General features: G+C 46.8%; 1 protein-coding gene across 4 annotated transcripts in view; it reads left to right on the forward strand.

Annotated features, from left to right (window-relative positions):
- The first annotated feature begins 5,819 nt into the window (after positions 1 to 5,819).
- LOC132808829 (palmitoyltransferase ZDHHC5-like) overlaps positions 5,820 to 27,532 on the forward strand; it is a 61,176-nt gene continuing 39,463 nt past the window's right edge. Inside the window, exons 1-2 of one of the 4 annotated variants that reach the window (XM_060822266.1) lie at positions 5,820 to 5,925; positions 8,943 to 10,929. In XM_060822266.1, coding sequence (XP_060678249.1) covers positions 10,826 to 10,929 — 104 coding nt within the window. In that variant the 5' untranslated portion in view covers positions 5,820 to 5,925; positions 8,943 to 10,825. Of the gene's footprint in view, positions 5,994 to 6,014; positions 6,311 to 8,942; positions 10,930 to 27,532 lie in introns of those variants that run through there. The other 3 variants (XM_060822267.1, XM_060822269.1, XM_060822268.1) reach the window with 3 other exon arrangements.

Raw genomic sequence — 27,532 nt, forward strand, 5'->3', positions numbered from 1 at the left:
GGATTGTGTACATTGGGAGGGAATGGGAAGGGGTGTGATCCATTGGGATTGTGTACACTGGGAGGGAATGGGAAGGGGTGTGATCCATTGGGATTGTGTACACTGGGAGGGAATGGGAAGGGGTGTGATCCATTGGGAGTATATACAATGGGAATGAATGGGAAGGTATTTAGAGTCATAGAGATGTACAACACGGAAGCAGACCCTTCGGCCCAACCCATCCATGCTGACCCAGATATCCCAACCCAATCTAGTCCCACCTGCCAGCACCTGGCCCATATCCCCCCCACCCTTCCTATCCATATCCCCATCCAAATGCCTCTTAAATGTTGTCATTGTACCAGCCCCCACCACATCCTCTGGCAGCTCATTCCATACACGTACCACCCTCTTGGGGGAAAAAGTTACCCCTTAGGTCTCTTTTATATCTTTCCCCTCTCACCCTAAACCTATGCCCCTCTAGTTCTGGACTCCCCCACCCCAGGGGAAAAGACTTTGCCTATTTACCCTATCCATGTCCCTCATGATTTTATAAACCTCTATAAGGTCACCCCTCAGCCTCCGACGCTCCAGGGAAAACAGCCCCAGCCTGTTCAGCCTCTCCCTGTGGCTCAAACTCTTCTCTCTCATCTCTTTCTTTCTTTCTTTCTTTCTTTCTCGCATTCATTCTCTCTGTCTCTCCCCCCCCCCCACCCCCTCTCTCTCCCCCCCACCCTCTGTTCCCCCCCCCACCCTCTCTCTCCCCCCGTCTCTCCCCCCCCCCCCCCCCCCCCCGTCTCTCTCCTTCACCCCCCCCCCAACTCTCTCTCTTCCCCCCGCCCCCGGAAAGGTTAGGAGAGTAGACAGATAGGCAACAGCATGGGAAGGGATGAGGGTATGCACTTTGATAGGAAGAATACAGGTGTAGATTAGATTCCCTACAGCGTGGAAACAGGCCCTTCAACCCAACAAGGTCACACCGACCCTCCGAAGAGTAACCCACCCAGACCCATTTCCCTCTGACTAATGCACCCAGCACTGTGGGACAATTTAGCACGGCCAATCCACCCTAACCTACACATCCCTGAACACTGTGGGACAATTTAGCACGGCCAATCCACCCTAACCTACACATCCCTGAACACTGTGGGACAATTTAGCACGGCCAATCCACCCTAACCTACACATCCCTGAACACTGTGGGACAATTTAGCACGGCCAATCCACCCTAACCTACACATCCCTGAACACTGTGGGACGATTTAGCACGGCCAATCCACCCTAACCTACACATCCCTGAACACTGTGGGACAATTTAGCACGGCCAATCCACCCTAACCTACACATCCCTGAACACGATGGGACAATATCTTAAGGTCTTCGCGGGTTTTGAGCAGATTTGGAGCTCGGGTTGAGGTTCTGGGTGTCGGTTTGCTCGCTGAGCTGGAAGGTTCATTTCCAGATGTTTCGTCACCCAACTCGGTAACGTCTTCAGTGGGCCTCCAGGAGAAGCACTGCTGATGATTCCTGCTTTCTATTTACATGTTTGGGTTGGCGACGTCATTTCCTGTGGTGATGTCATTTCCGGTTCTTTTTCCCAGGGGGTGGTAGATGGGGTCCAACTCGGTGTGTTTGTTGATAGAGTTTTGGTTGGAATGCCATGCTTCTAGGAATTAATAGACAGTAGGTGCAGGAGTAGGCCATTCTGCCCTTCGAGCCTGCACCGCCATTCAATATGATCATGGCTGATCATTCCTAATTAGTAACCACTTCCTGCCTTATCTCCATAACCCTTGATTCCACTATCTTTGCGAGCTCTATCCAACTCTTTCTTAAATGAATCCAGAGACTGGGCCTCCACTGCCCTCTGGGGCAGAGCATTCCACACAGCCACCACTCTCTGGGTGAAGAAGTTTCTCCTCATCTCTGTCCTAAATGGTCTACCCCGTATTTTTAAGCTGTGTCCTCTGGTTCGGCACTCACCCATCAGCGGAAACATGTTTCCTGCTGCCAGAGTGTCCAATCCTTTCATAATCTTATACGTCTCAATCAGATCCCCTCTCAGTCTTCTAAACTCAAGGGTATAGAAGCCCAGTCGCTCCAGTCTTTCAGTGTAAGGTAATCCCGCCATTCCAGGAATTGACCTCGTGAACCTACGCTGCACTCCCTCAATAACCAGAATGTCTTTCCTCAAATTTGGAGACCAGAACTGCACACAGTACTCCAGGTGTGGTCTCACCAGGGCCCTGTACAGCTGCAGAAGCACCTCTTTGCTTCTATACTCCATCCCTCTTGTTATGAAGGCCAGCATGTTATTAGCCTTCTTCACTACCTGCTGTACCTGGATGCTTACCTTCATTGACTGGTGTATAAGAACACCCAGATCTCTCTGTACTGCCCCTTTACCTAAATTGATTCCATTTAGGTAGTAATCTGCCTTCCTGTTCTTGCCACCAAAGTGGATAACCATACATTTATCCACATTAAACTGCATCTGCCATGCATCTGCCCACTCACCTAACTTGTCCAGGTCACCCTGTAATCCCCTAACATCCTCATCACATTTCACCCTGCCACCCAGCTTTGTATCATCAGCAAATTTGCTAATGTTATTGCTGATACCATCTTCTATATCATTAACATATATTGTAAAAAGCTGCGGTCCCAGCATGGATCCCTGCGGTACCCCATTGGTCACCACCTGCCATTCCGAAATGGAGCCGTTTATCACTACTCTTTGTTTCCTATCAGCCAACCAATTTTCAATCCAATCTAGTACTTTGCCCCCAATACCATGCGCCCTCAGTTTACTCACTAACCTCGTCTGTGGGACTTTATCAAAGGCTTTCTGAAAGTCCAGTACACTACATCTACTGGATCTCCCTTGTCCATCTTCAGAGTTACATCCTCAAAAAATTCAAGAAGATTAGTCAAGCATGATTTCCCCTTCATAAATCCGTGCTGACTCTGACCTATCCTGTTACTACTATCCAGATGTGCCGTAATTTCATCCTTTATAATAGACTCCAGCATCTTCCCCACCACTGAGGTCAGACTAACTGGTCTATAATTTCCTGCTTTCTCTCTCCCACCTTTCTTAAAACGTGGTATAACATTAGCCACCCTCCAATCCTCAGGAATTCTCGTGCATGTCTCTGTTTAAGGTTTAATTTAAATAAAACTTAAGTTTTTTTTCATAAAAGAGGTGACATCTCAGCTCATTAATGCATTAAAGGTGTGAGGTTAGAGTCTGTCTGTATCCCAGTCTTGAGTCGGACTGGTTCTACTTCCAAAGTAGGAATTTATAAAATGTAACATGGATTGGCTGCGTGCTGGTTTTGAGCAAAAAATATACCACCTTGGTAATGGTTGAGAGGGAGCAATGCTGGGCAGTGAGGTTGCCGATTAGTGTGGGAAAGGGTAACTCACCTCCTGATTCCCAAAACAGTCCTTACTGCAGCTGAGATCCAGTGCGGAGCGGACTGGAGGCTTAGACTGGAGCAAGACCCTTGTTGGACTGGGGCCTAGCGCAGTCAGTAGGAATACAGTTACCATGTAATTGTCTCTTTGAAATTCTTTACCGGGCTGTCCTGTCAATCCTCTTACTATATCATGGCTATTTTGTGTCTAACTTTGTTTTTAGACACTGTAAGTAACGCTACTACGTTTCCTTTTGTCTCCAAGGTTTGTACCCGGGTACTTGAAACTAAAATGGCGCCAATTCCTCCCACAGTCCAGAGATGTGCGATTCAGGTGAATTGGCCGTGCTAAATTGCCCATTTGGTAGGGCGTTGGCGGAATGGGTCTGGGCGGGTTACTCTTCGGAGGGTGGGTGTTGTGAGAAACCAAGCTCACGCACTGCAATAATTTCAGTCCGAGACAAGATCTGAATCAGCAGTGCCCTTTATTTCACACTTGCAAGTGGGTGTGATGTCCATAAGGCAGGGACAAAACACACTGAATTCAACAAATACTCGATATTTACATAATTTGGTTCCTATATGTTTTTTTCTTATGTCATTGTTTCCCCCCCTGTTTACATCCTCCACTTTCCTAAGACCGGGACCCATTACTCCTGTTTATCTCCTGTCTTATCCGGTCTTGTCTGTGAAAAAAAATGCTCATTCCTGTTCTCAAGGCCGTTTGCCCTCATCCTGCTGTGGGCACATTCTTGCCTTACCATTATTTCCTCCCTCCATCTGTGCGCCCCTCACCGCATCTTATCACTCAGCCCTTTTAATTGGGGTTTGTTCCTGTGTTTCTGTAAAAGTGGGAAACAGATGTTTATACCTATTGTTTATACAGGCATATTGAGTTTAACTGTCTGTCTTCACAGCATCTTACCGCGAAGCCCTTTTAATTGGGGTTACCATTGTTGTGTAGTCTTTATTGCATACATTTTTAGCTAATACAAAAAAAACAATTATGCATTTCCTCCACATAGTTCCCATTCTTGTTGACTCGGCTCCTGGCTGAAACAATTACACACTGATGTGAGTTCAGTGAATTTTTTTATATCATGAATTAGAATTGCAGAAGCAACATAAAGTTCCTATATCCCACAGTGTGGACTTGTTGGGCTGAAGGGTCTGTTTCCGCACTGTAGGGAATCAAACCCAATTTGTGAACCAGATGGGTTTTTCCAACAATTGACAATAGAGTCATGGTGTCGATTCTCAATACCGCAAGGGCGGCACGGTGGCACAGTGGGTTAGCACTGCTGCCTCACAGCGCCAGAGACCTGGGTTCAATTCCCGACACAGGCGACTGACTGTGTGGAGTTTGCACGTTCTCCCCGTGTCTGCGTGGGTTTCCTCCGGGTGCTCCGGTTTCCTCCCACAGTCCAAAGATGTGCGGGTCAGGTGAATTGGCGATGCTAAATTGCCTGTAGTGTTAGGTAAGGGGTACATGTATGGGTGGGTGGCGGGTCAGTGTGGACTTGTTGGGCCGAAGGGCCTGTTTCCACACTGTAAGTAATCTAATCTAATCAAATATTTTTGTTGCATTCAAATTTCAGCATTTGCTGTTATGGGATTCGAAGCCTGGCCCCCTAACACATTGCAATACACAACCTTTCATTTAACATCTTCTACCCTCCCTCAGCCCATTGCATTTTCTTCTTAAGGTCATGTCCCTTTAAGAGTCCATTCCGCCCCGCCCTGCCTGCAAAAGGCGGGCCCCCGAGTACCCCTGCCGATACCTGACTGGCCGATGCCCGCTGCCAATCACCGCGGGGCGGTCCAATCGCTTGTAGGTTCGTGACGCAAGGCGGAGGCGGGTCACCAAGTCCCTGTGACGTCAAGACCAGTGCCGACGCAATCCGGAGAGCTGCGGGGCCTCCCACGCCGGGCGCAACCAACTGACCCGGAGGGCGGGGGGATGGCGTGCCAATCTCGCCACCTTTTCTTTGTCGTTGACGCAAGCAGAAACCGCTAGGGAATCTCAAAATCATTCAACGGTCAAGAAATAGAGTCACGATTAAACTTCCGATTCGTGTGCGACGCTCACAATCATTTTTCTCCAACATCCATCTCTTCTCCCCCCCCTCCCACTCCCGACAGAGACGGCGGCGGTTGTGTTTTGGGTTGCGAGGGGGGCGGGGCCGCTGGCTTGACGTAAGGAAGGGGGCCGGCCTTCAGAACCGCGCGCCGATTGGTCTGAGGAGCGCGCCGTCGTCACCGACCGCCCCGCCCTCGAACACGCCCATTGGCCGAAGGTGGGGCGCCTCCTCAAGTCCTACTGGTCGCCGGGGCCGTCCGTCATATCTTCCACACGCACACACTATCTCTTTCTCTGTCTTCCCACCAGGGAGGCGGTACGACCCGGCCTTCGGCGACTGGACGAGCCCGACGTCCGTCAGGGCAGCGGCGGTGGGGGAGGCCGGCCAATCGGAGCGTGCGCTCCTCTCCCTCCCCTCACCTGCCGGGTCCCGCCTTCTTCCGCGGGGTAAGGGCGAGCGCCAGGGCCAGGGGCCGAGGGCCGCGGGGCCGGGGCCAGCGCGCGCGTGTGTGTGTGTGAGTGAGAGGGAGGGGGCAGGGCGGGTTGCTGGGGTAACCGGGACCCGAACGTTCCGTTACTGTTCGAAATTTGAATCCCAACGGTTTTTCCCCCTCGCGCCCGCGCCCTCCCGCCCTTTGTCGTCCCTGTTTAAACGGCCGCTTCCTCTTGTCCTGTTTATCTGTCTCTGTGTGTGTGTCTGTCTGTGTGTGAGTGTGTGTGTCTGTCTGTGTGTGAGTGTGTGTGTCTGTCTGTCTCTGTGTGTGAGTGTGAGTGTGTGATGGAAATACAGCAAAATTCGACGCTCTTTCGCTTTAAAATCCAAATCCATGAGGTAAAGGAGGGTCGGGAAAGTTTGCAAATAAACCTTCCCCCCCCCCCGAGCTCCTTCTCCATCGATATGCGCCTTTTTTTAAAAACAAAAGGGGGCAATTAGCTCGTTTTTTAAAAACCCCCATCCCCCACCCTGTCCCCTCCCCTCCCCCTCCCCCCTGTCCTCCCCCATGTCCTCCCAACCCCCTCCCCCATGTCCTCCCAACCCCCTCCCCCCTCCTCCCTGTCCTCCCCCCTCCTCCTCCCCCTCCCCCCTGTCCTCTCACCCCCCTCCCCCACTCTGTCCACTCACCCCCTCCTTCACCCCGTCTTCTAACCCCCCTCCCCCGTCTTCTAACCCCCCTCCCCTGTCTTCTAACCCCCCATCCCCTCAACCCCCTCCCCTTCCCTGTCCTCTCAACCCCCTCCCTCTCCCCCCGTCCTCTCAACCCCCTCCCTCTCCCCCCGTCCTCTCAACCCCCTCCCTCTCCCCCCGTCCTCTCAACCCCCTCCCTCTCCCCCCGTCCTCTCAACCCCCTCCCTCTCCCCCCGTCCTCTCAACCCCCTCCCTCTCCCCCCGTCCTCTCAACCCCCTCCCTCTCCCCCCGTCCTCTCACCCCCCTCCCTCTCCCCCCGTCCTGTCACCCCCCCTCCCTCTCCCCCCGTCCTCTCACTCCCCTCCCTCTCCCCCCGTCCTCTCACTCCCCCTCCCTCTCCCCCCGTCCTCTCACTCCCCCTCCCTCTCCCCCCGTCCTCTCACTCCCCCTCCCTCTCCCCCCGTCCTCTCACTCCCCCTCCCTCTCCCCCCGTCCTCTCACTCCCCCTCCCTCTCCCCCCGTCCTCTCACTCCCCCTCCCTCTCCCCCCGTCCTCTCACTCCCCCTCCCTCTCCCCCCGTCCTCTCACTCCCCCTCCCTCTCCCCCCGTCCTCTCACTCCCCCTCCCTCTCCCCCCGTCCTCTCACTCCCCCTCCCTCTCCCCCCGTCCTCTCACTCCCCCTCCCTCTCCCCCGTCCTCTCACTCCCCCTCCCTCTCCCCCCGTCCTCTCACTCCCCCTCCCTCTCCCCCCGTCCTCTCACTCCCCCTCCCTCTCCCCCCGTCCTCTCACTCCCCCTCCCTCTCCCCCCGTCCTCTCACTCCCCCTCCCTCTCCCCCCGTCCTCTCACTCCCCCTCCCTCTCCCCCCGTCCTCTCACTCCCCCTCCCTCTCCCCCCGTCCTCTCACTCCCCCTCCCTCTCCCCCCCGTCCTTTCACTCCCCCTCCCTCTCCCCCTGTCCTCTCACTCCCCCTCCCTCTCCCCCTGTCCTCTCACTCCCCCTCCCTCTCCCCCTGTCCTCTCACTCCCCCTCCCTCTCCCCCTGTCCTCTCACTCCCCCTCCCCACCCCCGTCCTCTCACTCCCCCTCCCATGTCCTCCCCTCCCCCTCCCTTCCCACCCCCCATCCTGTCCTCTCACCCCCCTCCCCGTCCCCCGTCCTCTCACCAACCTCCCCCTCCGCTGTCCTCCCATACCTTCCCCTTTTCAGTTTTTGCCCCTGATTAATTTTTGCCCCCTCTTGGATTTTGTTCCCACTCTCTTAATTTTTGCCCCTATTCTCTCATTTTTTTTTTCCTTCATAATTTTTCCTCCTGTCCTCAACCTCTCCCCTCCTGACAAGGTTTCTTTTCCCCCGCCATCTGCTCGGTTTCCCTTCACCAATTTATCTCCCCCTCTCAATTTCCTCCCCTCTCAACTTTTCCCACCTTGACTCAGATTTCGCCCCCCTCTCAGATTTATCCCGGCTGTCTTTGTAATTTCCATTCTGCACAGTGTTCCCATCCGCCTGTATTTTCCCTTTCTGTGTTTTCCCCTGTTCCTCACAGTTGCTTTCTCCCCTTCTCCTCCTCTCCAACTCTTACAACTTAGATGCACAAACCCTACCCTTTCTCCATCTGGCTTATTTCCCACTCTGAATGATATCTTCACCCCTGTGTTAATTTTGAAGACAGGATTGAAGAGGGGGGAATAAGCATTGGATTGGGAAGGAGAGGAAAATTAAGGCCGAACTGTCCTCAGGAAAAATATCTCTTGTTTTCAAACTGTGATGGATTCATTTCTTCCTCCTCCCCCCACCTGTCCGCCAAACACAAAGAATAAGAAGTCTCTCTATTTCTCTTTGAGTATTTCAAGGGGAGAATTGAACACCTGGGAGAGCGGAAAGGAAATGGATGTCACTGCTTTTTCGCTTTCGTTTTCAGTTTTAAATAAGAATGTTAAATCTTTAAAAGGAGAGGCAGAGCAGTTGTCAGTTGTGAATCCTTTTTCTCTGTGTCATTACGAGGATGAAAGGTTTTGATGTTTCTCAAAACAAGCCTTTAATCATTATTTTCACTTTTAAGCTGTGGTGATGTAGTTTTTAAGATTTATTCAGTCAAAGACATCGAGAGGAGAAAAACGGACTCGAGATTAGAAAAGATTAGACTATTTTAACTTTGAAATTACGAAAAGGAAACAGTTACGAACTTCCATTTTCTTTTTAAAAAGTTAATGTTCAGGAATTTGAGTTAAAAGCATCCTGCAGGGGAAAATTTAAGGCGTGCTGGTTTGTGTTTTTGACACTTCCTCTTACAGGGAATGAACGTATTTAAAATTGTCTTGTTTCTCTTCAACCCTCAGCAAGAAGAGGAGAAAGGAGGGGAGCAAGTTGACCTCTCCAAGACTAAGTGGCCTCACCAAAAGGATGGATGGGATTTGACGATTCTCCCTGCCAAAGAGTGTGTCTGCTGATTTAAAAGACAGACGGTTAATATATTGCACTGCAACTGGAATTTAAGTCTGACTGTCAGCCAAGCAGAAGTGCTTCCACCTCTTCCTTATTTTCTTTTGAAGCTTCATCGCTCAGGTTATTTGTTTTATAAGTGATTCAGGAACTCTCCTTGGCTGTTCGGGAAGCAATTTTGGGTTTGATTCTCCTTTCTAGGAATTCTCTTCAAGACGAGAGAGGCAGACAGAAGGAAGATTTCAAATTGGATTGGAATTTACTTACATGTGTGAACTTGAGATCAAGTGGGAACGTTTGGTTGAAGTGGAGGAATTCAGAGTATCATCACCAGTCTCTTGGCTCAACAGTCGTCAGCATCGACGTTTTTTTGTTTGTTTGTTTCTGACCAATTGGATTTGAAAGGGATAGTCACTGGATCTTGATCTGGTTTGCTTGGTGTGTTTGCTCCCACTAGATTTATTTCTGGTTTCTGCATATTTGAAGAAAAGACGAGGAAAGGAAATTAAAAGGAGGAGAGAGTCGTTTATGCACTTGCTGATTTTCGTTGTACTCTTTTTTTTGTAATCTCCTGCACCACTCCACTCAAAACCCACCCAACTGCTCCCAAGTTGGTGTTTCTGTTCTACACGTGCAAAGAGACTCTTGCCGTTTTACGATCAAGAATTGAATTCCTGTAACGCTGCCTTGACAGTCTGAAATCGGAAGGAGACGGAGTGGGGGAATCAGATACAGTGGCAAAGATTTATAAAGCAGCGGTGGAAAAGAATTGAAAAGATTTTTCTGTTGCTTTGGCAATTAGATTTAGAACCTTGCTGGCATAGCCCCTCACATTTCCTCCCCCACTCCGTCTCATACCTTTCGAGCACTGCCTGATCCTAGAGTTCTGCCTTGATTTCCAGCTCCTTCACCCCCATAATCTGTTTAATTGTCAGCTTGCTTACCTGAGTTCCAGCCATTCCATCCATTTTAGTACCAGGCTCCAATGTCTGATTTATTCTCCCCTCCACATCCCTACTCTCCTGTAATCTTGAAGATCAACCTCAGCTGCTGCTAAGAATTGGATTTTGCATTGTCCAAAAAGGCCCCAGTTTTCCTGTTGGTATCCCATGAGAAAGAAATCCCTGATAGAAATCCTTATTTTGTCCATCGCCAACAGAAAGCTACATTGGATAGAAAAATAAATGGCCATTTATTCCTTAAATTGGTTCTTACTTTCTTGCTTCCAGACCCAGATCAAACTTGCCTGAAACTCTTCCAACTTGATGTTATAGGTTGGTCGATCCTGGTGTGAAGTGTAGTGTCTTCACTGTCTTATCTTGAATAAGTTCCTCCATCTAGTTTCAGCACCTCCTCTCATTTTGGAGCAGTTCCCATTTAGATTTCCTAGTTCCCGAGCTTTGTTCAGGTTTTGGGTCTGTGCGTTTGTCTCTTAAAAGAGCACACAGTCCTTCACCTCTGCCAAAAGAGCACCAAATCTGCACCCCATCTTCAGCTGGTGTGGAATCAAGATTTGCCCATCTCGGCACACTCTGTATCTATCCTTAGTGTTTTCCTCCATTCTTCATCTGCCTTGTCCTTTTACTCATTTCTCCAGTTTTGACTGTTTCTTCCTGCCATTTGTCTACCCCCCCCCCCCCCCCCCATGCTGTGCTGGGCACATCAGGATCTCAGTCAGTGACTCATCCCATCCCACCACGACTATCTCTTCCCTTGTCCCTCCCCCACCACAACAGTTACCCTGGGCTATGCTGCTGAGCAGGATTGCTGACCGAGCAATATGCCATTGGGAACGGAGAGGAAATTCAAACCCAGCAAGTACATCCCGGTGTCGGCAGCTGCCACCTTTCTTGTGGGCTCCACCTCCCTGTTCTTCGTTTTTCCGTGAGTATTTGTTGATATTGCTGTGCGGGTGCACAGGTTGGGTTAAGCAGGTGACAGCACACACCACTCCACTGCTCCAGTAAACACAATGTTGCTAACTCTGATCCAGCTGGGCATTCCATTATTAGAGGGGAGTCTTGGCTGAGTGGCCACTTGTCAAGGTGTGGATGGAGTCAAGGTTTAGCTGATCAGGTGTAGGAACTTGTAGTGCGACACTTGATTTCCAGTACAATGCTCAGGGAGCACTTTGTTGGCTACGCGATGCCTTGGGGATGTCTTGAAATGACAAAACTGACGAGAGAACAGTTTTTTGTTTCTGTCCTTTTAACAGAGCGCATAGGTTCAAGCCCCAAGTCTGTGCTTCTCTATTGTCTCCTGTATACCATCATGCCCAATGACTGTAAAGGTGCTCTGTTACAGCTTCCGTGGTGGGATAACCTACTGAGGCAGTTATAGAGTCCTAGAGATATACAGCACGGAAACAGTCCAATCCGTCCATGCTGACTCAGATATCCCAACCCAATCTAGTCCCACCTGCCAGCACCCGGCCCATACCCCTCCAAACCCTTCCTATTCATATCCCCATCCAAATGCCTCTTAAATGTTGTCATTGTACCAGCCTCCACCACATCCTCTGGCAGCTCATTCTACACACGTACCACCCTCTGTGTGAAAAGTTGCCCCTTAGGTCTCTTTTATATCTTTCCCCCTCTCACTCTAAACCTATGCCCCTCTAGTTCTGGACTCCCCCACCCCAGGGAAAAGACTTTGTCTATTTACCCTATTCATGCCCCTCATGATTTTATAAACCTCTATAAGGTCACCCCTCAGCCTCCGACACTCCAGGGAAAACAGCCCCAGCCTGTTCAGCGTCTCCCTGTAGCTCAGACCCTCCAACCCTGGCAACATCCTTGTAAATCTTTCCTGAACCCTTTCAAGTTTCACAACATCTTTCCGATAGGAAGGAGACCAGAATTGCACCCAATATTCCAACAGGGGCCTAACCAATGTCCTGTACAGCCGCAACATGACCCTCCCAACTCCTGTACTCAATACTCTGACCAATAAAGGAAAGCATACCAAACGCTGCCTTCACTGTCCTATCTATCTGCGACTCCACTTTCAAGGAGCTATGAACCTGCTCTCCAAGGTCTCTGTGTTCAGCAACACTCCTAGGACCTGACCATGAAGTGTGTAAATCCTGCTAAGATTTGCCATTCCAAAATGCAGCACCTTGCAGTTATCTGAATTAAACTCCGTCTGCCATTTCTTAGCCAATTGGCCGATCTGGTCAAGATCCTGTTGTAATCTGAGATAATCCTCTTCGCTGTCCACTGCACCTCCAAATTTTGGTGTCATCTACAAACTTACTAACTATTCCCCTTATATGTCTCCTTCTCTTCTCCCACCCCCGCCCCATACAAAGAAAATAAAAAGTGGGCCTATTGAGACAGTAATTCTGGTTGTTTTCATGGTCTCCATTTTGAAACCGCCTCAGTACATGGGTGTGTTTGACTATATTTGTGGTAATGTCTTTCTCATAGACCTTTCTGCCTTTTTCGTCAGCACTCGCACAAGATTGCAAGTAAACAGGAAACAGCAACAGCTTGTGTTTACCCATAAAGCACCTTTTCACTTTCCAAGCCCACCACCAACCTGTGCAGGAACTGAAATTAATTTGTTTGGTCCCAAGCCGTGGAAGTGGGTATTAGGACAGTGAGTGATCAGAAGCATCACTCAAGAGGGACGTTTTAGGGAATGTATTGAAGGAGAGAGAGATGTGGAAGGAATCAGGGAAGGATTTCCAGCAACTGAAAACATGGTCAAAATAATGGTGTGATTAAAATCAGAATGCTCATGAAACCAGAACTGAGGGGGTACAGAGGTCACAGAGTTAGGAGGTTAGGTGTATGTTAAGAGTGAGGAGGGCAAAGAAAGGAAGATTTTGTAATTTGACTTTTTTTTTCCTTTCCTGTCTGTACTGTTAGATCCTAATTTGTGTCCTTTCAAAGTCCTCATGGATTGTGGGGAATATTCTGCCTGTTGAGTTGTGTTGAGTTGTTAACAGCTTGTTGGAAGAATTGTGCTGTCATTTGTGTGCAGGTAAACGGTTGGTTGAAATTTACTGTTTTGATCAGAAATTTGAGTATTGTGACTAGGGCAGAGATTGTCCATAAGACAGACGATCAGAAATTAGGCCATTCGGCCCACTGAGTCTGCTCAGCCATTCGGTTGTGGCTGCTAGGGGATGAGGACTCTCTCTTGTTGTCATTCCCGCAATGTCAGCATCGCGCACTCAGGACAGCTACGACATGGGAGTTAGACACAGTGTAGAGCTCCCTCTAACAATAGCCTGATGGTGTGTCCCCCTACTTTTTCCCAGTGTCAGCATCGAGAGCTCCCAGCACAGGTTAGGTACACTATAGAGCTCCCTGTATTACCTGAAAGGTGTGTCAATAAAGGAAGGATGGGGTGAAGTTACGTGCTTTATTTCTTTTGGGTTGCAGTAGGTTTCTGATCTCAGGCTGAAGAATACTCTTTCCTTCTACTTGAAAAGTTGTGACCTTCAATCTCGATGGAATTTAAACTCCATATCATTGATTTCCTGCTTGGAGAGAAGATCCTTTTATTCTTTGTCTTGCATTTTTCTTCTTTATCTTTGGTGAATATCATTCCTTTGGAAGTGGTACAACAGATGTTTGCCACATTCTGGGCTGGAATTGTTGCTGTCTGATGAGACACTGAATAGAATAGTCCTGTGTTGTCAAGCAGTTAGCATTTGAAATGTGTGAAATCGTTGGGAGTTTTTGATAGTGCCCCCCCCCCCCCCACCTCCAAACTCAGAAGTGGGGAGTCTAGAACTAGGGCTGTAACAAAGGATTGGTCGAAGATGAATAGTATTGTCCTTGCTTGAAGGACTTAGGATATTTTGCAATCCGCCTAACCAAAAGATGTGTGCTCAGTTGTTGATTATATTTGAGACAGATTGAAAGATTTCTGGACACGAGGAAATTGACTAATATGGGAAATGGGTGGGCAAAGTGGACTTGAGGTCAAAGGTCAGGTGTGATCTCATTGGCAGACCAGGCTTGAAGGACCAAATGACCCCTTCCTTAAATCTCTGGTGTCATTTTGATCAGGCAGAGTGACAGCCAAGCATTGAGCAGCTGTGGCTGTTGCCACAGCTGAGCAAGAATGTTGACCTTCTCCTGTTCAGAAGTGGTTCTCACGGCAGTTGTGCTTGCGAAAGATTGTGTTTCTTCCGTGCCTTGTGTTTGTGAAAGTCTGAAGTTCTGTAAAAGGGAGGATTGCCTTGAGTGGTATGTTCTATAAATAAACCCTGTCGTCGCTCCTCGACAGCCTGGTGAAGTCAGGCAGCCCTCAGCAACACAGGCGTAAAACTTCCAACCTGGGGCCTATGCTAATTCCAAAGCTGATGGAGAGGCAGGGCAGCAGTCAGCCTCAACACTGCAGGATGGTTTAAAAATAATGTGTTCTCAGGAGTTGGGCAAAGCTGATGAAGTTGCATTCATAATAAGTCTGCAGAAGACATGAAACAGAAAAAGAAAATAACTGGAATGCCTTCATTCATTATCTGCTGGTTCCTGCTACTGAACGGTATTCCTTCAGCATCTTGAATCATCTCCATGTATCCCACCCAAAGATGAGGGGGCCACAAGTCCCACAAGAGTCCAAAAATATTGGCTGTAGTCACATGTTCTATAACTTCCAAAGCCTCAAATGGAGACCAGAGTGTGCTGCCAGTCTAATGTATCAGAAGACCACTCTTATATCACAGAAATGGAGAGCCTAGAACTCGGACTGTTGGGGGTGATAGGCACAGAACAAAGGACTGGGCTAATGTGAGAAGCCTCTGGGTGCTGTACCTCTGGTGGAGCAAGGCTTTGCTGTGGCCTTGAATGATTTTTCGTCAATGATATTTCCTGCACACTGGCAATAAGATGGAGTTCAGCTATGTTTGTTTGGTGGTGGTTGTGACCGAAGCCTAGTGTGTTATGTTTGCAGTGGGGAGAAGCCAGTGGTAGTCAGCAAAATGAGGTTGATTGTTATTTTTGGCTTAGCTTGATATGGGAGAACAGGATTATTGAGAATTTGCACTGTAGAAACAGGTTATTCAGCCCAACAGTTTCATGATAGCGCTTCTTCTCTATCATTCCTTCTGGGAGCAAGTTCCACATTCTCCCTACTCTGAGGGACTAAATTTGAGTTTCCAAATGAAATTAATAATTGTATTGATGCCTCCTAGTCTAACCTCATCTATAATTGGCAACATCTACCCTACCAAAGACCTCTAACACAATTCTGTCTCTCTTTTTTTGAGGAAATAGCTCCTGCCTGTTCATCAATGTGGACTTTTAGTTCTGGTAGCGTCCTTGTGAACCTTTGTAACACTTTCTCCAGTGTGTATGAGTCCTTTATGAAAATATAGTGACCAGAACTGTGCACATTCAGCAAATTGTTGAGGCCATTTTGTGGGTAACCACAATGCCCTTCTTCAATTGATGAACCAGGCTCAATTATTAGGATAGTCATTGAAGCAAAGGACTGGAGGTCTGAACAAGGCTTTGTAACCATTTCCCAGCAAGATTCAGCCCCTTGAATAGGGCAAGGAGGATCAGTGCAAAACAAAGTGCCAACTAATGTGCTTATTTTTTCCAGTCCTTGTTGATAAAGCTGCACTGTTGTTTTGCACTCATCAATTGAGCGCCCTCATTCCCAAGGGAAGTGAAAGGTTTCCATTCTGCACTCTCAGTATTGAGCTCTCCCAGCATCACTTAGATACCCATATGCCCTTCATCTACACTTACCCTTCTAATACTGAGGATCAGCATTTGAAATCAACATTGGGGATTTTGTGAAAGTAAATACACAAAATTTAAAGGGTAAGAGGGTTTTTGTCTCTCCGTCACTTCATTAACTGGTCTCTGCCTACCTGGGAGGGTGCTCTTGCTGAGTTATTGTTGAGTTAGGCTTTTTAACTTGTTCAGTCACTGCACCCAAGTTTCCCAACTGTGGTGAATGTTAGAAGTCCCATTGCACTATTCTGAGGGTGATCACAGGAGCTCGGTGTGGTGTCATGGCCAGTATTATCCCTCAATCAAAACCAGTGAAACTGATGATCTAGTCATTATCTTGCTGTCTGTGGCAGTTTACCATATGCCTGCTGTTTCCTGAAGCATTGTCAAACACCTATTTGTCAAAAGTACTAAAACTTTAGTGTCTACTTTCAAAGAAAACCACTTCTCAATTGTATCAAGTGAATTCCTTTGGTCTTGGCTCCCAAACTCTCTTTTCCCCCCCCACCCCACCCCAAAAGTACCTTTTCTTCAGAAACATGAAGGAAATAATCTGGAGAATTATTTTGATGTACTGTACACCTAGACTTTGGTGCATTGAAATTCAGGTGGGCACTGTCAGAGTTGGGGCGAACTGAAGTAATTGGGCGTGATTTAAACAAAAAGTGTGTATTTATGCACTGCCTCTCACAACTAAGAAATACCCTAGCATTAATATAAAATTGGAAGCACGAGTCAGCTATACAGCCTCAAACCTACACCACATTAGGATTAGGGAAGTACATCTGAAGTGTGGTGGTGTTGCAGTGCAGAGCATGTGGATCCACAGCAAGTTCTCACATGATAATGAGTAGAATATCTGATTCCTTTTGCCCATCAATCGACCATTTGAACAAATGTTGAGTTCCAGGCTATGAGGGAAATAAATAAAATGATATTATGCTGCATCATAAACTTTACTGGACTTGGTAAAGTACAGATTTGAGTCAGCTCAGGGAATCCCTTGTGGACTCAATCTGTAAGCCTCTCTTGGTTTGTGCCAGATATTTTTTTTTAAAATAAAAACCTCTTACAGGCAGTTTAGTTTAATTTTGGTCATCCCCTTTATTTACCAAGAGCATCACTGTTTAAAGTAACTCCGATACCTAAAAGCTAAACTAACTAGGTTCTAATAACCCAGGAAAGTAGGGCACCAGCTGTACAAGAGCCCTAGCAGGTTAATCTGTCTTACTGTCACAAACAGGCTTCCTTTATACAAAAAGTTTACAAAAAATACTACATGTTCTTAATTAAACAGATAACAGTAAAAGACTAATCGTAAGGAAAGAAGTTAATTGACAGATCCTCCAGGCCTTGAGCTATTTATCAGGTGGGAAAAAGAAATCCAGCCGAGTTAGGCGGTTGCTGGTGAGATCAGTTCCTACCATAAAGAGGTACCACTCTGAGCTAATTGAAGAGTTCATGAGGTAACCTTGCACAGCTCGCATGTCAGATACAATTGTTTACAAAATGGCTTCTTAGCAAGGAGGGCAAACTTTTGACCTTCAAATGGCTTCCTGACAGATTGTGTCAGAATCTCTGGGTGGCACGGTGGCTCAGTGGTTAGCACTGCTGCCTCACAGCACCGGGGTCTCCGGTTCAATTCCAGCCTTGAGTGACTCTGCAAACTCCACACAGACATTCTCCCCATGTCTGCATGGGTTTCCTCTGGGTGCTCCAGTTTCCTGCCAGAGTCCAAACATGCAGGTCAGGTGAATTAGCCACACTAAATTGCTGATAGTGTTAGGTGTATTAGTCAGAGGGAAATGGGACTGGTTGGGTTACTCTTCGGAGGGTCGATATGGACTTTTTGGGCTGAAGGGCCTGTTTGCACACTCTAGGGAATCGAATTTAATCTTCATTGTTAGGTTTAGAATAATTTTTAAGTTTAGAGCAGACGCCAGCTTTTTATCTTAAGCAGTGAATCATTCTGTACCTGAGGCTGAGATGTTACCAGAAGGTTGCATTTAAACTGATTCATTAGTCTCGAATTAAACATGCTTTCTTTTCAAGGTTGTGATTCAAAATCAAATAAGAATTAAGATCTGATTAGTTAGAATTAAGTGGGGCAGTCTGTAGAAACAGTAAGTAAGTTAAAGCTTCATCAATATTACCTTTTAGAGTTTGCAATTCATGACCAGTAATGACTACTCAAAATCATCATAAAGTCTCAAACTGCAATTAAAAATTCAATCCATAGCAAGTAAGCAGAAAGTTAGTTGTCTCCGTCCCTCATGATTTTATAAACCTCGACAGGGTCACCGCCTCAGCCTCCGATGCTCCAGGTAAAACAGCCCCCGCCTATTCAGCCCCTCCCTGCAACTCAAATCCTCCAACCCTGGCAACATCCTTGTAAATCTTTTCTGAACCCTTTCAAGTTTTCACAACATCCTTCCAGTAGGAAGGAGACCAGAATTGCATGTAATATTCAAAAAGTGGCCTCACCAATGTCCTGTACAGCCTCAACATGACCTCCCAACTCCTGTACTCAATACTCTGACCAATAAAGGAAAGCATACCAAACGCTGCCTTCACTGTCCTATCTACCCGGAAGTCTACTTTTAAGAAGCTATGAACCTGTACTCCCAGGTCTCTTTGTTCAGCAACACTCCCTCAGACCTTACCATTAAGTGTGTAAATCCTGCTAAGATTTGCTTTCCCAAAATGCAGCACCTCTCATTTATCTAAATTAAACTCCTTCTGCCACTCCTCAGCCCATTGGCTTATCTGATCGAGGTCCCCTAGAACATCCTGTTATCACTTGGTGAGAACAAATGTTTTTATCTTCTGCATAACTTTGGTTCCCTCTTTTTGTTCTGTGCCTCCCTGCCTGTCTATTTTCTAGTGTGCAGCAAATGTGTTCTAGAATTCAACATTACACTTTAGTCTAAATGTTTAAGGACAAGTTTTAAGGCTATAGACTTTCTCAGACTGTTCTGCAAAAAGGCCTGCAGTGGCCAGAGTCAATGTTACCTTTTCTGAGCTCTCAATTCCAAGCTTCCCTTTGCTATTATTATCAAGTTTGCCTTTGTTTCCTCTGGCCCTGGAGGCTGTTTCTGGGCGCAATACATCAACTTTCACATTGCTTCCTGTTAACACAGTCAGATTCACCAAGAGGTGGAAGTGGATTGACTTGGTAGTGACAGAGAGTCAGGATAAAAGACAGTGTAGTACAACTGGGACATATAGGATGTATTTGATGATGCTGAGAGAAGTGAGAATGGTAAGCACTGGCCATAGTCTTCTAACCCTTGGTAGGCACTGGTGCCAGAAGGGTGGAGAATAAGTCAAAGATGTACAGCAAGGGAACAGACCTTTTGGGAGAAAGTGAGGACTGCAGATGCTGGAGATCAGAGCTGAAAATGTGTTGCTGGAAAAGCGCAGCAGGTCAGGCAGCATCCAAGGAACAGGAGAATCCACGTTTCGGGCATGAGTCCTTCAGGACCCTTTGGTTCAACTTGTCCATGCCAACCAGATATCGTAACTTAATCTAGCCCCATTTGTCACCGCTTGGCCCATATCCCTCTAAACACTTCTCACCTTAAACCTATGCCCCTCTAGTTCTAGAATCCCCCACCCCAAGGAAAAGACCTTGTCTATAAATCCTATCCATGCCCTTCCTGATTTTATAAATCTCTGTAAGGTCACCCTTCAGTCTCTGACCTCCAGGGAAAACAGCCCCAGCTTATTCAACCTCTCCCTTTAGCTCAAACCCTCCAACCCTGGCAACATCCTTGTAAATTTTTTCTGAACCCTTTCAGTTTCACAATATCCATCCTATACGAAGGAGACCAGAATTTCATGCAATATTCCGATATCCTGTACAGCCCCAACATGACCTCCCAACTCCTGTACTCAATACTCTGACCAATAAAGGAAAGCATACTAAATGCCCCTTCACTATCATGTCTACCTGCAATTCTACTTCCAACCTGCACTCCAAGGTCTCTTTGTTCAGCAACACTCCCTAGGACCTTACCATTAAGTATACAAATCTTGCTCTGATTTGCTTTTCCAAAATGCAGCATCTTGCATATATCTGAATTAAACTCCATCTGCCACTTCTCAGTGGCCCATTTGGTCGAGATCCGGTTGTAATCTGAGGTAACATTCTTCACTGTCCACTACACCTCCAATTTTGGTGTCATCTGCAATCTTATTACCTATCCCTGTTATGCTCACATCCAAATCATTTATATAAAATGACGAAAAGTAGTGAACCCAGCACCGATCCTTGTGACCCACCACTGGTCACGGGCTTCAGTCTGAAAAGCAACCCTGCACCACCACCCTCTGTCTCCTACGTTCGAGCCAGTTCTGTATCCAAATGGCTAGTTCTGCCTGTATTCCATGAGATCTCACCTTGCTAATCAGTTTCCCATGGGGAACCTTGTTGAACACTATACTCAAGTCCATATAGGTCACGTTCATCGCTCTGCCCTCCTCAATCCTCTTTGTTACTTCAAAAAACTCAATCAGGTTCATGAGACATAATTTCCCATGCACAAAGCCATGTTGACTATCCCTTATCAGTCCTTGCCTTTTAAAATACATGTACATCCTGTCCCTTAGGATTCCCTCCAACAACTTGCCCACCACCAACATCAGGCTCACCAGTCTAATTGAAGTAATTTTTTTTGTGTGGGAGGTGTATATTAAGATAAACTCAGGAATTACAGACCATTAGTTTTACTATGGTGGTGAGAACAGTTTTAAACTGATAATCTGGGACCTCATTTGGACAAGTCTGGGCTAATAAAGGAAAGCCCGCTTAGATTTGTTTAGGGCAGTTAGTTTTAAGAAACTAGCCTGAGGTTTTGAAAGGCTTACAGGGAGAGTTGATGAGGGAAATGCAGTGGATGTGGTGTGGGTTCAAAAGGTTCTCAATGAAGTGCCAAATTCAACTGGAATTCACAGCCTTGCCTGTGAAATTAGAGAGAATCCAATCCAAAGGATAGTTGCAGCATGAATATGAAGTTGCTGAGTAAAAGGAAATAGTGGTGAATGGTTGCTTTCCAGTCTAGAGGCAGATAAACAGCAGAATTCTCCAGGATTAAGTACTGGGATTGCTGCTTTTCCAGATCTCTACATTCTGACAAGATGATGTCAGGCAGATATAGGTCATTTGGGCCATCAAAACTGATGCACCTTTTGATTTGGCCATGGTTGATCTGATAATCCTCAAATCTACTGCACTGGCTTTTCCCTATAACCCTGATTCCCTTATTGATTAAAGACCTGTCTACCTCCGCCTTGAGTCTGGTTATTGACCCAGCTTTGACAGAGCTCTGGTTTTTAAAAAAAAACAAATTCCACTGGCTCATCAACTTCTGAAAAAATTCTTTCTCCTCTCTACTTAAATGGGCAACTTCTTACTCTGAGATTTTGCTGTCTGGTCATAGACTTTTTCTCATAAGAGGAAACTACCTCTCCACATGTACCTTATTGAAGACCTAAACTTGGGTATCGGACACAGTTGCAACATGGCAAAAGTGAGGACTGCAGATGCTGGAAACCAGAGTCAAGGTTAGAGTGGTGCTGGAAAAGTACTGCAGGTCAAGCAGCATTCTGCTCCTCGGATGCTGCCTGGCCTGCTGTGCTTTTCCAGCACCACTCTACTCTAGACAATTGCAACATGTGCATTTAACACAAACCTTTTCAGTGTAATGAATTGAAAAGTGCATTGACATACACAGGCCAGTGGAATGAATAGTCTTTTTCTTATTCACTCCTGGGACATGTATCTTGCTGGCTGTCCAAGTGCCTAGTTGCCCTTGAGCTGCCTCCTTGAATTGCTGCAATCCATGTGCTGAACATAGGTCCTCAATGCCCTTAAGGAGGGAGGTCCAGCAACTGTGAAGAATGGCAATATATTTCCAAGTCAGGATGGTGGATGACTTAGAGGGGAAATTACAAGGGGCAATGTTCCCATGTATCTGCTGCACTTGTCTTTCAAGATGGAAGTGGTTCTTGGGGCTGGAAAGTGCTGTCCAAGCATCTTTGATGAATCTCTGCAGTGCAGCCTGTAAATAATACACACTGCTGTGTGGTGGGCAAGTAGATGTGGTGCCAGTCAAGTGGGCTGTTTTGTCTTGGATGGTGTCGAGCTTCTTTGGTGTTGTTGGAACATCCATACAAGTGGGGAGTATTCCATCACACACTTATCGACGGACAGGATTTGGTGAATGAAATGCTGCAGTATTAAGACCATATGAATCATGAGTGGAAATAAGGCCATTCGGCCCACCGAGTCCACTCTGCCATTTAATCATGGCTGATGGGCATTTCAACTCCTTACCCGCATTCTTCCCGTAGCCCTTAATTCCTTGTGACATCAAGAATTTATCAATTTCTGCCTTGAAGACATTTAGCGTCCCTGCCTCCACTGCACTCCGCAGCAATGAATTCCACAGGCCCACCACACTCTGGCTGAAGGAATGTTTCCGCATTTCTGTTCTGAATTGACCCCCTCTCATTCTAAGGCTGTGCCCACGGGTCCTAGTCTCCTCACTTAATGGAAACAATTTCTTAGTGTCCACCCTTTCCAAGCCATGTGTTATCTTGTAAGTTTCTATTAGATCTCCCCTTAACCTTCTAAATCCAATGAGTACAATTCCAGGATCCTCAGCCGTTCCTCGTATGTTAGACCTACCATTCATCCGTGTGAATCTCTGCTGGACACACTCCAGTGCCAGTATGTCCTTCCTGAGGTGTGGGGCCCAAAACTGGACACAGTACTCCAGAGCTTTATAAAGTCTCCGTAGCACAACGGTGCTTTTATATTCCAACCCTCTTGAGGTAATGACAACATTGCATTCGCTTTCTTAATCACGGACTCAACCTGCATGTTTACCTTTAGAGAATCCTCGACTAACACTCCCAGATCCCTTTGTACTTTAGCTTTACGAATTTTCTCACCGTTTAGAAAGTAGCCTATGCTTTTATTCTTTTTTCCAAAGTGCAAGACCTCGCAATTGCTCACATTGAACTTCGTCAGCCATTTCTTGGACCACTCTCCCAAACTGTCTAGATCCTTCTGCGGCCTCCCCACCTCCTCAGTACTACCTGCCTGTCCACCTATCTTTGTATCATTGGCAAACTTGCTAGAATGCCCCCCCAGTCCCTTCATCCAGATCATTAATATATAATGCGAACAGCTGCGGCCCCAACACTGAATCCTGTGGGATACCACTTGTCACCGGCTGCCATTCTGAAAAAGAACCTCTTATCCCAACTCTCTGCCTTCTGTCAGACAGCCAATCCTCAATCCATGCCAATAGCTCACCTCGAACACCATGGGCCCTCACCTTGCTCAGCAGCCTCCCGTGTGGCACCTTATCAAAGGCCTTTTGGAAGTCTAGATAGACCACATCCACTGGGTTTCCCTGGTCTAAACTATTTGTCACCTCTTCAAAGAATTCTAACAGGTTTGTCAGGCATGGCCTCCCCTCACTAAATCCATGTTGACTTGTTCTAATCCGACACTGCTCTTCCAAGAATTTAGCAACCTCATCCTTAACGATGATTCTAGAATTTTCCCAACAACTGAGGTTAGGCTAATTGGCCTATAATTTTCCATCTTTTGTCTTGATCCTTTCTTGAACAATGGGGTTACAACAGCGATCTTCCAATCATCCGGGACTTTCCCTGATTCCAGTGACTTTTGAAAGATCTCAACCAATGCCTCTGCTATTTCCTCAGTCATCTCCCTCAGAACTCTAGGGTGTAGCCCATCGGGGCCATGAGATTTGTCAATTTTAAGACCTTTTATCTTTTCTAGCACTATCTCTTTTGTAATGGCAGCCATACTCAACTCAGCCCCCTGACTCCCTTTAATTGTTGGGATATTACTCATGTCTTCCACTGTGAAGACTGACACAAAGTACTTATTAAGTTCTCCAGCTATTTTCTTATCTCCCGTCACTAGGCTTCCAGCATCAGTTTGAAGTGGCCCAATGTCTACTTTTGCCTGTCGTTTGTTTCTTATGTATTGAAAGAAACTTCTCCTATCATTTCTAATATTACTGGCTAGCCTACCTTCATATTTGATCCTCTCCTTCCTTATTTCTCTCTTTTTTTATCCTCTGTAGCCTTCCCAATCTTCTGATTTCCCAGTGCTCTTGGCCACTATATAGGATCTCTCTTTTTCTTTGATACATTTCCTGACTTCCTTTGTCAGCCATGGCTGTCTAATCCCTCCCCGGATAATCTATCTTTTCTTGGGGATGAACCTCTTGTACTGTGACCTCAATTATACCCACAAACTCCTGCCATTTTTGCTCTACTGTCTTCCCCGCTAGGCTCTGCTTCCAGTCGATTTTCGTCAGTTCCTCTCTCATGCCCTCGTAATTACCTTTGTTTAACTGTAACACCATCACATCCGATTTTGCCTTCTCTCTTTCAAACTGCAGACTGAGCTCTACCATATTACAATCGCTGTTTCCTAAGTATTCCCTTACTTTAAGATCTTTTATAAAGTTTGGTTCATTACATAGCACTAGGTCCAGAATAGCCTGCTCCCTTGTGGACTCCACGAGAAGCTGTTCCAAAAAGCCATCCTGTAAGCATTCCAAGAATTCCCTTTCTTTGGATCCACTGGCAACATTATGTACCCAGTCCACCTACATATTGAAGTCTCCCATGATCACCGTGACCCTACCTTTCTGACATGCCTTCTCTATTTCCCGGTACATGTTGCACCCCTGGTCCTGACCACTGTTAGGAGGTCTGTACATAACTCCCATTATGGTTTTGTAGTTCCTCAATTCCACCCACACAGACTCCACATCATTCGACCCTATGTCATACATTTAATTTTGTTCTTAACTAACAAGGCAACCCTGCCCCCTCTGCCCACCTCCCTGTCTTCGATAAGTTGTAAATCCTTGGATATTTAACTGTCAGTCCTGAACCCCTTGCAACCATGTCTCTGTGATGCCTACCACATCATAATCATTCACGATGATCTGTGCCGTTAGTTCATCTACTTTGTTATGAATGCTATGAGCATTCGGGTAAAGTGCCTTAATGCTAACATTCTTATCATTAGAGATATTGGAAGTCATAAGACGTCCTAAGTTATCCATCCTTTTTGCATTCCTAATCCACCTAAAGTCCTACCGACCACCCTATTTATCCTCTTCACTAGAACGTTGGTACCAGATCGGTTCAGGTGGAGACCGTCCCAACGGTACAGATCCCCCCGGTTCCAAAACTAATGCCAATGCCCCATGAACTGGAATCCCTCTTTCCCACACGAATCCTTTAGCCACGTGTTCACTTGCCTAATTTTCTTATCCCTATGCCAATTGGCATGTGGCTCAGGCAGTAACCTGGAGATTATGACCCTTGAGGACCTGTACTTCAATTCCCTTCCTAGTGCTTGATAATCCCCAAACAGGTCCTCCACCCTAGCTTTGCCTATGTTAGTCCCAATCCTCCCACTCCAATTTCCTTTCAAGCCGGTCGGAGATGTCCCGCACCCAGGCCCCGGGCAGGTAACACACCATGCGAGACTCCCGATCCGGCTTGCATAGGATACTATCTGCCCCCCCAATTATAGAATCCCCTATAACAACTACTTGTCTTTTTGCTCCCCCCTCTTGAATGGCCGTGGTGCCGTGGTCAGCTGGCTCATCCTGTCCGGAGCCCTTTTCCTCATCCGTATAGGGAGCAAGAAACTCATACCTGTTGGACAAGGTCAAGGGCTGAGGTATTCCTAGCCTCTGACCTGCTCTTTTAGCTACTGTATTTATATGGCAAGTCCAGTTGAATTTCTGGTCCATGGTAATCCTCAGGATGCTAATAGTGAAGGCTTCAGCAATGGTCAGGGTGGCACTGAGCTTAGTGATTTGTACTGCTGCCTTACAGCACAGGGACCCAGATTTGATACCAGCCTTGGGTGACTGTGTGGAGTTCGCACATTCTCCCTGTATCTGTGTTTCTTCTGGATGCTCTGGTTTCTTCCCACCAGTCCTAACATATACAGGTTAGGTGGATTGGTCATGCAGTATTGCTGCTTAGTGTCTAAGGATGTGCAGACTAGTAGATTAGTCATGGTAAATGTGAGATGAGGTGGGGGGGTTGGGTCTGAGTGGGATTCTGTTCGTCGGGTCACTGCAGACAGGATGGGCTGAGTGGTGTCTTTCCACACTGTAGGGATTCTATGATTCTAATATCAATGAATGTCAAGGGGTGAAGATAAGATTCCATCTTATTTGGAGAGATTTACAAGGATGGTGCCAGGGTTGGAGGATTTGAGCTAGAGAGAGAGGCTGAATAGGCTGGGGCTGTTTTTCCTGAAGCATCGGAGGCTGAGGGGTGATCTTAGAGGTTTATAACATCATAAGGGGCATGGATAGGATAAATAGACAAGATCTTTCCCCTGGGGTAGGGGAGTCCAGAACTAGATTTAGGATGAGATGGGAAAGGTATAAAATGAACCTAAGGGGCAACTTTTTCATGCAGAGGATGGTGCATGTATGGAATGAGCTGCCAGAGGAAGTGGTGAAGGGTGGTACAATTACAGCATTTAAAAGACATCTGGATGGATATATGAATTGGAAGGGTTGAGAGGGATATGGGCCAAGTGCTGACAAATGGGACTAGATTAGTTTAGGATATCTGGTCGGCATAGACATGTTGGACTGAAGGGTCTGTTTCTATGCTGTACATTTCTAAGGCTCTGTTCATGCCTAGCATTTATGTGGCACAAATGTTACTTGTCACTTGTCAAACCAAGGCGGGATATTGTGCAGATCGTGTTACATTCAAGCATAGACTCCTTCAGTATCTGCAGAGTTGCAAATGGTACTGAAAATCAGCAAACACCCCCACTTCTGTTATTAATGGAAGGAAAGTCATTAGTGAATCAGCTAAAGGTGGTAAGACATAGGACCCTACTGTGAGGGAAATCCTGTAGAGATGTCCTGGAGCTGAAATGACTGACCTCCAACAACCACAGGTATCTTCCTATTTGCCAGTTGTAACACCAACCAGTAGAGTGTTTGCCTGCTGATTTCCATTAATGTTAGTGTTTCGGGGGCTCCTTGATGCCATACTTGGTTGAATGCAGTCTTGAGTCGAGGACTTTTCCACTCCCCTCCCCTCGAATTCAGTTCTTTTGTCCATGTTTGAACCAAGGCTTGTAAATAGGTCAGGAGCTAGGTGACTCAAATTAGGCATCACTGAGCAAGTGCTGCTTAATAGCATTGTGGATGACACCTTCCATCAGTTTACTGGTGACCAAGGGTAGGATGGGATGGTAATTTGCTGGGTTGGATTTGTCCTGCTTTTTGAGTAAAGGATATACCCAAGCAAATTTTCACATTGTTGGTTGGATGCCAGTGTTGTAACTGTACTGGTACAGCTTAGCTAGGAAAATGCAAGCTCTAGAACACAGTTTTCAGTACTGTTGTTGTTATATTGTTAGGGTTTGTAGCCTTTGCAAAACCCGCTGCCTTCCAACCTGTTTCTTGATTTCAAATTGCCTGAAAGCTGGCATCTGTGATGCTGGGGACCACCAGAGGAGGCAGAGATGAATCATACATTCGACACTACTGGTTGAAGATTGCTGCAAATGTTTCAGATGGCAGCTGATTTACACACAGGAACACCACAAAGATCAATGTAACAACCAGAGTTTGTAAGCAGTGATATTTGCAAAGGTGTAATAATTGGCTGCAGAACAACAGAGCAGCCTACCTTTCTGCTTTCTTTGCTGTAGTAGTTGTGTATTCTGTTATATC

This window comes from Hemiscyllium ocellatum (genome assembly GCF_020745735.1).
Source record: "Hemiscyllium ocellatum isolate sHemOce1 chromosome 40 unlocalized genomic scaffold, sHemOce1.pat.X.cur. SUPER_40_unloc_4, whole genome shotgun sequence".
In the NCBI taxonomy this organism is placed as follows: domain Eukaryota; kingdom Metazoa; phylum Chordata; class Chondrichthyes; order Orectolobiformes; family Hemiscylliidae; genus Hemiscyllium; species Hemiscyllium ocellatum.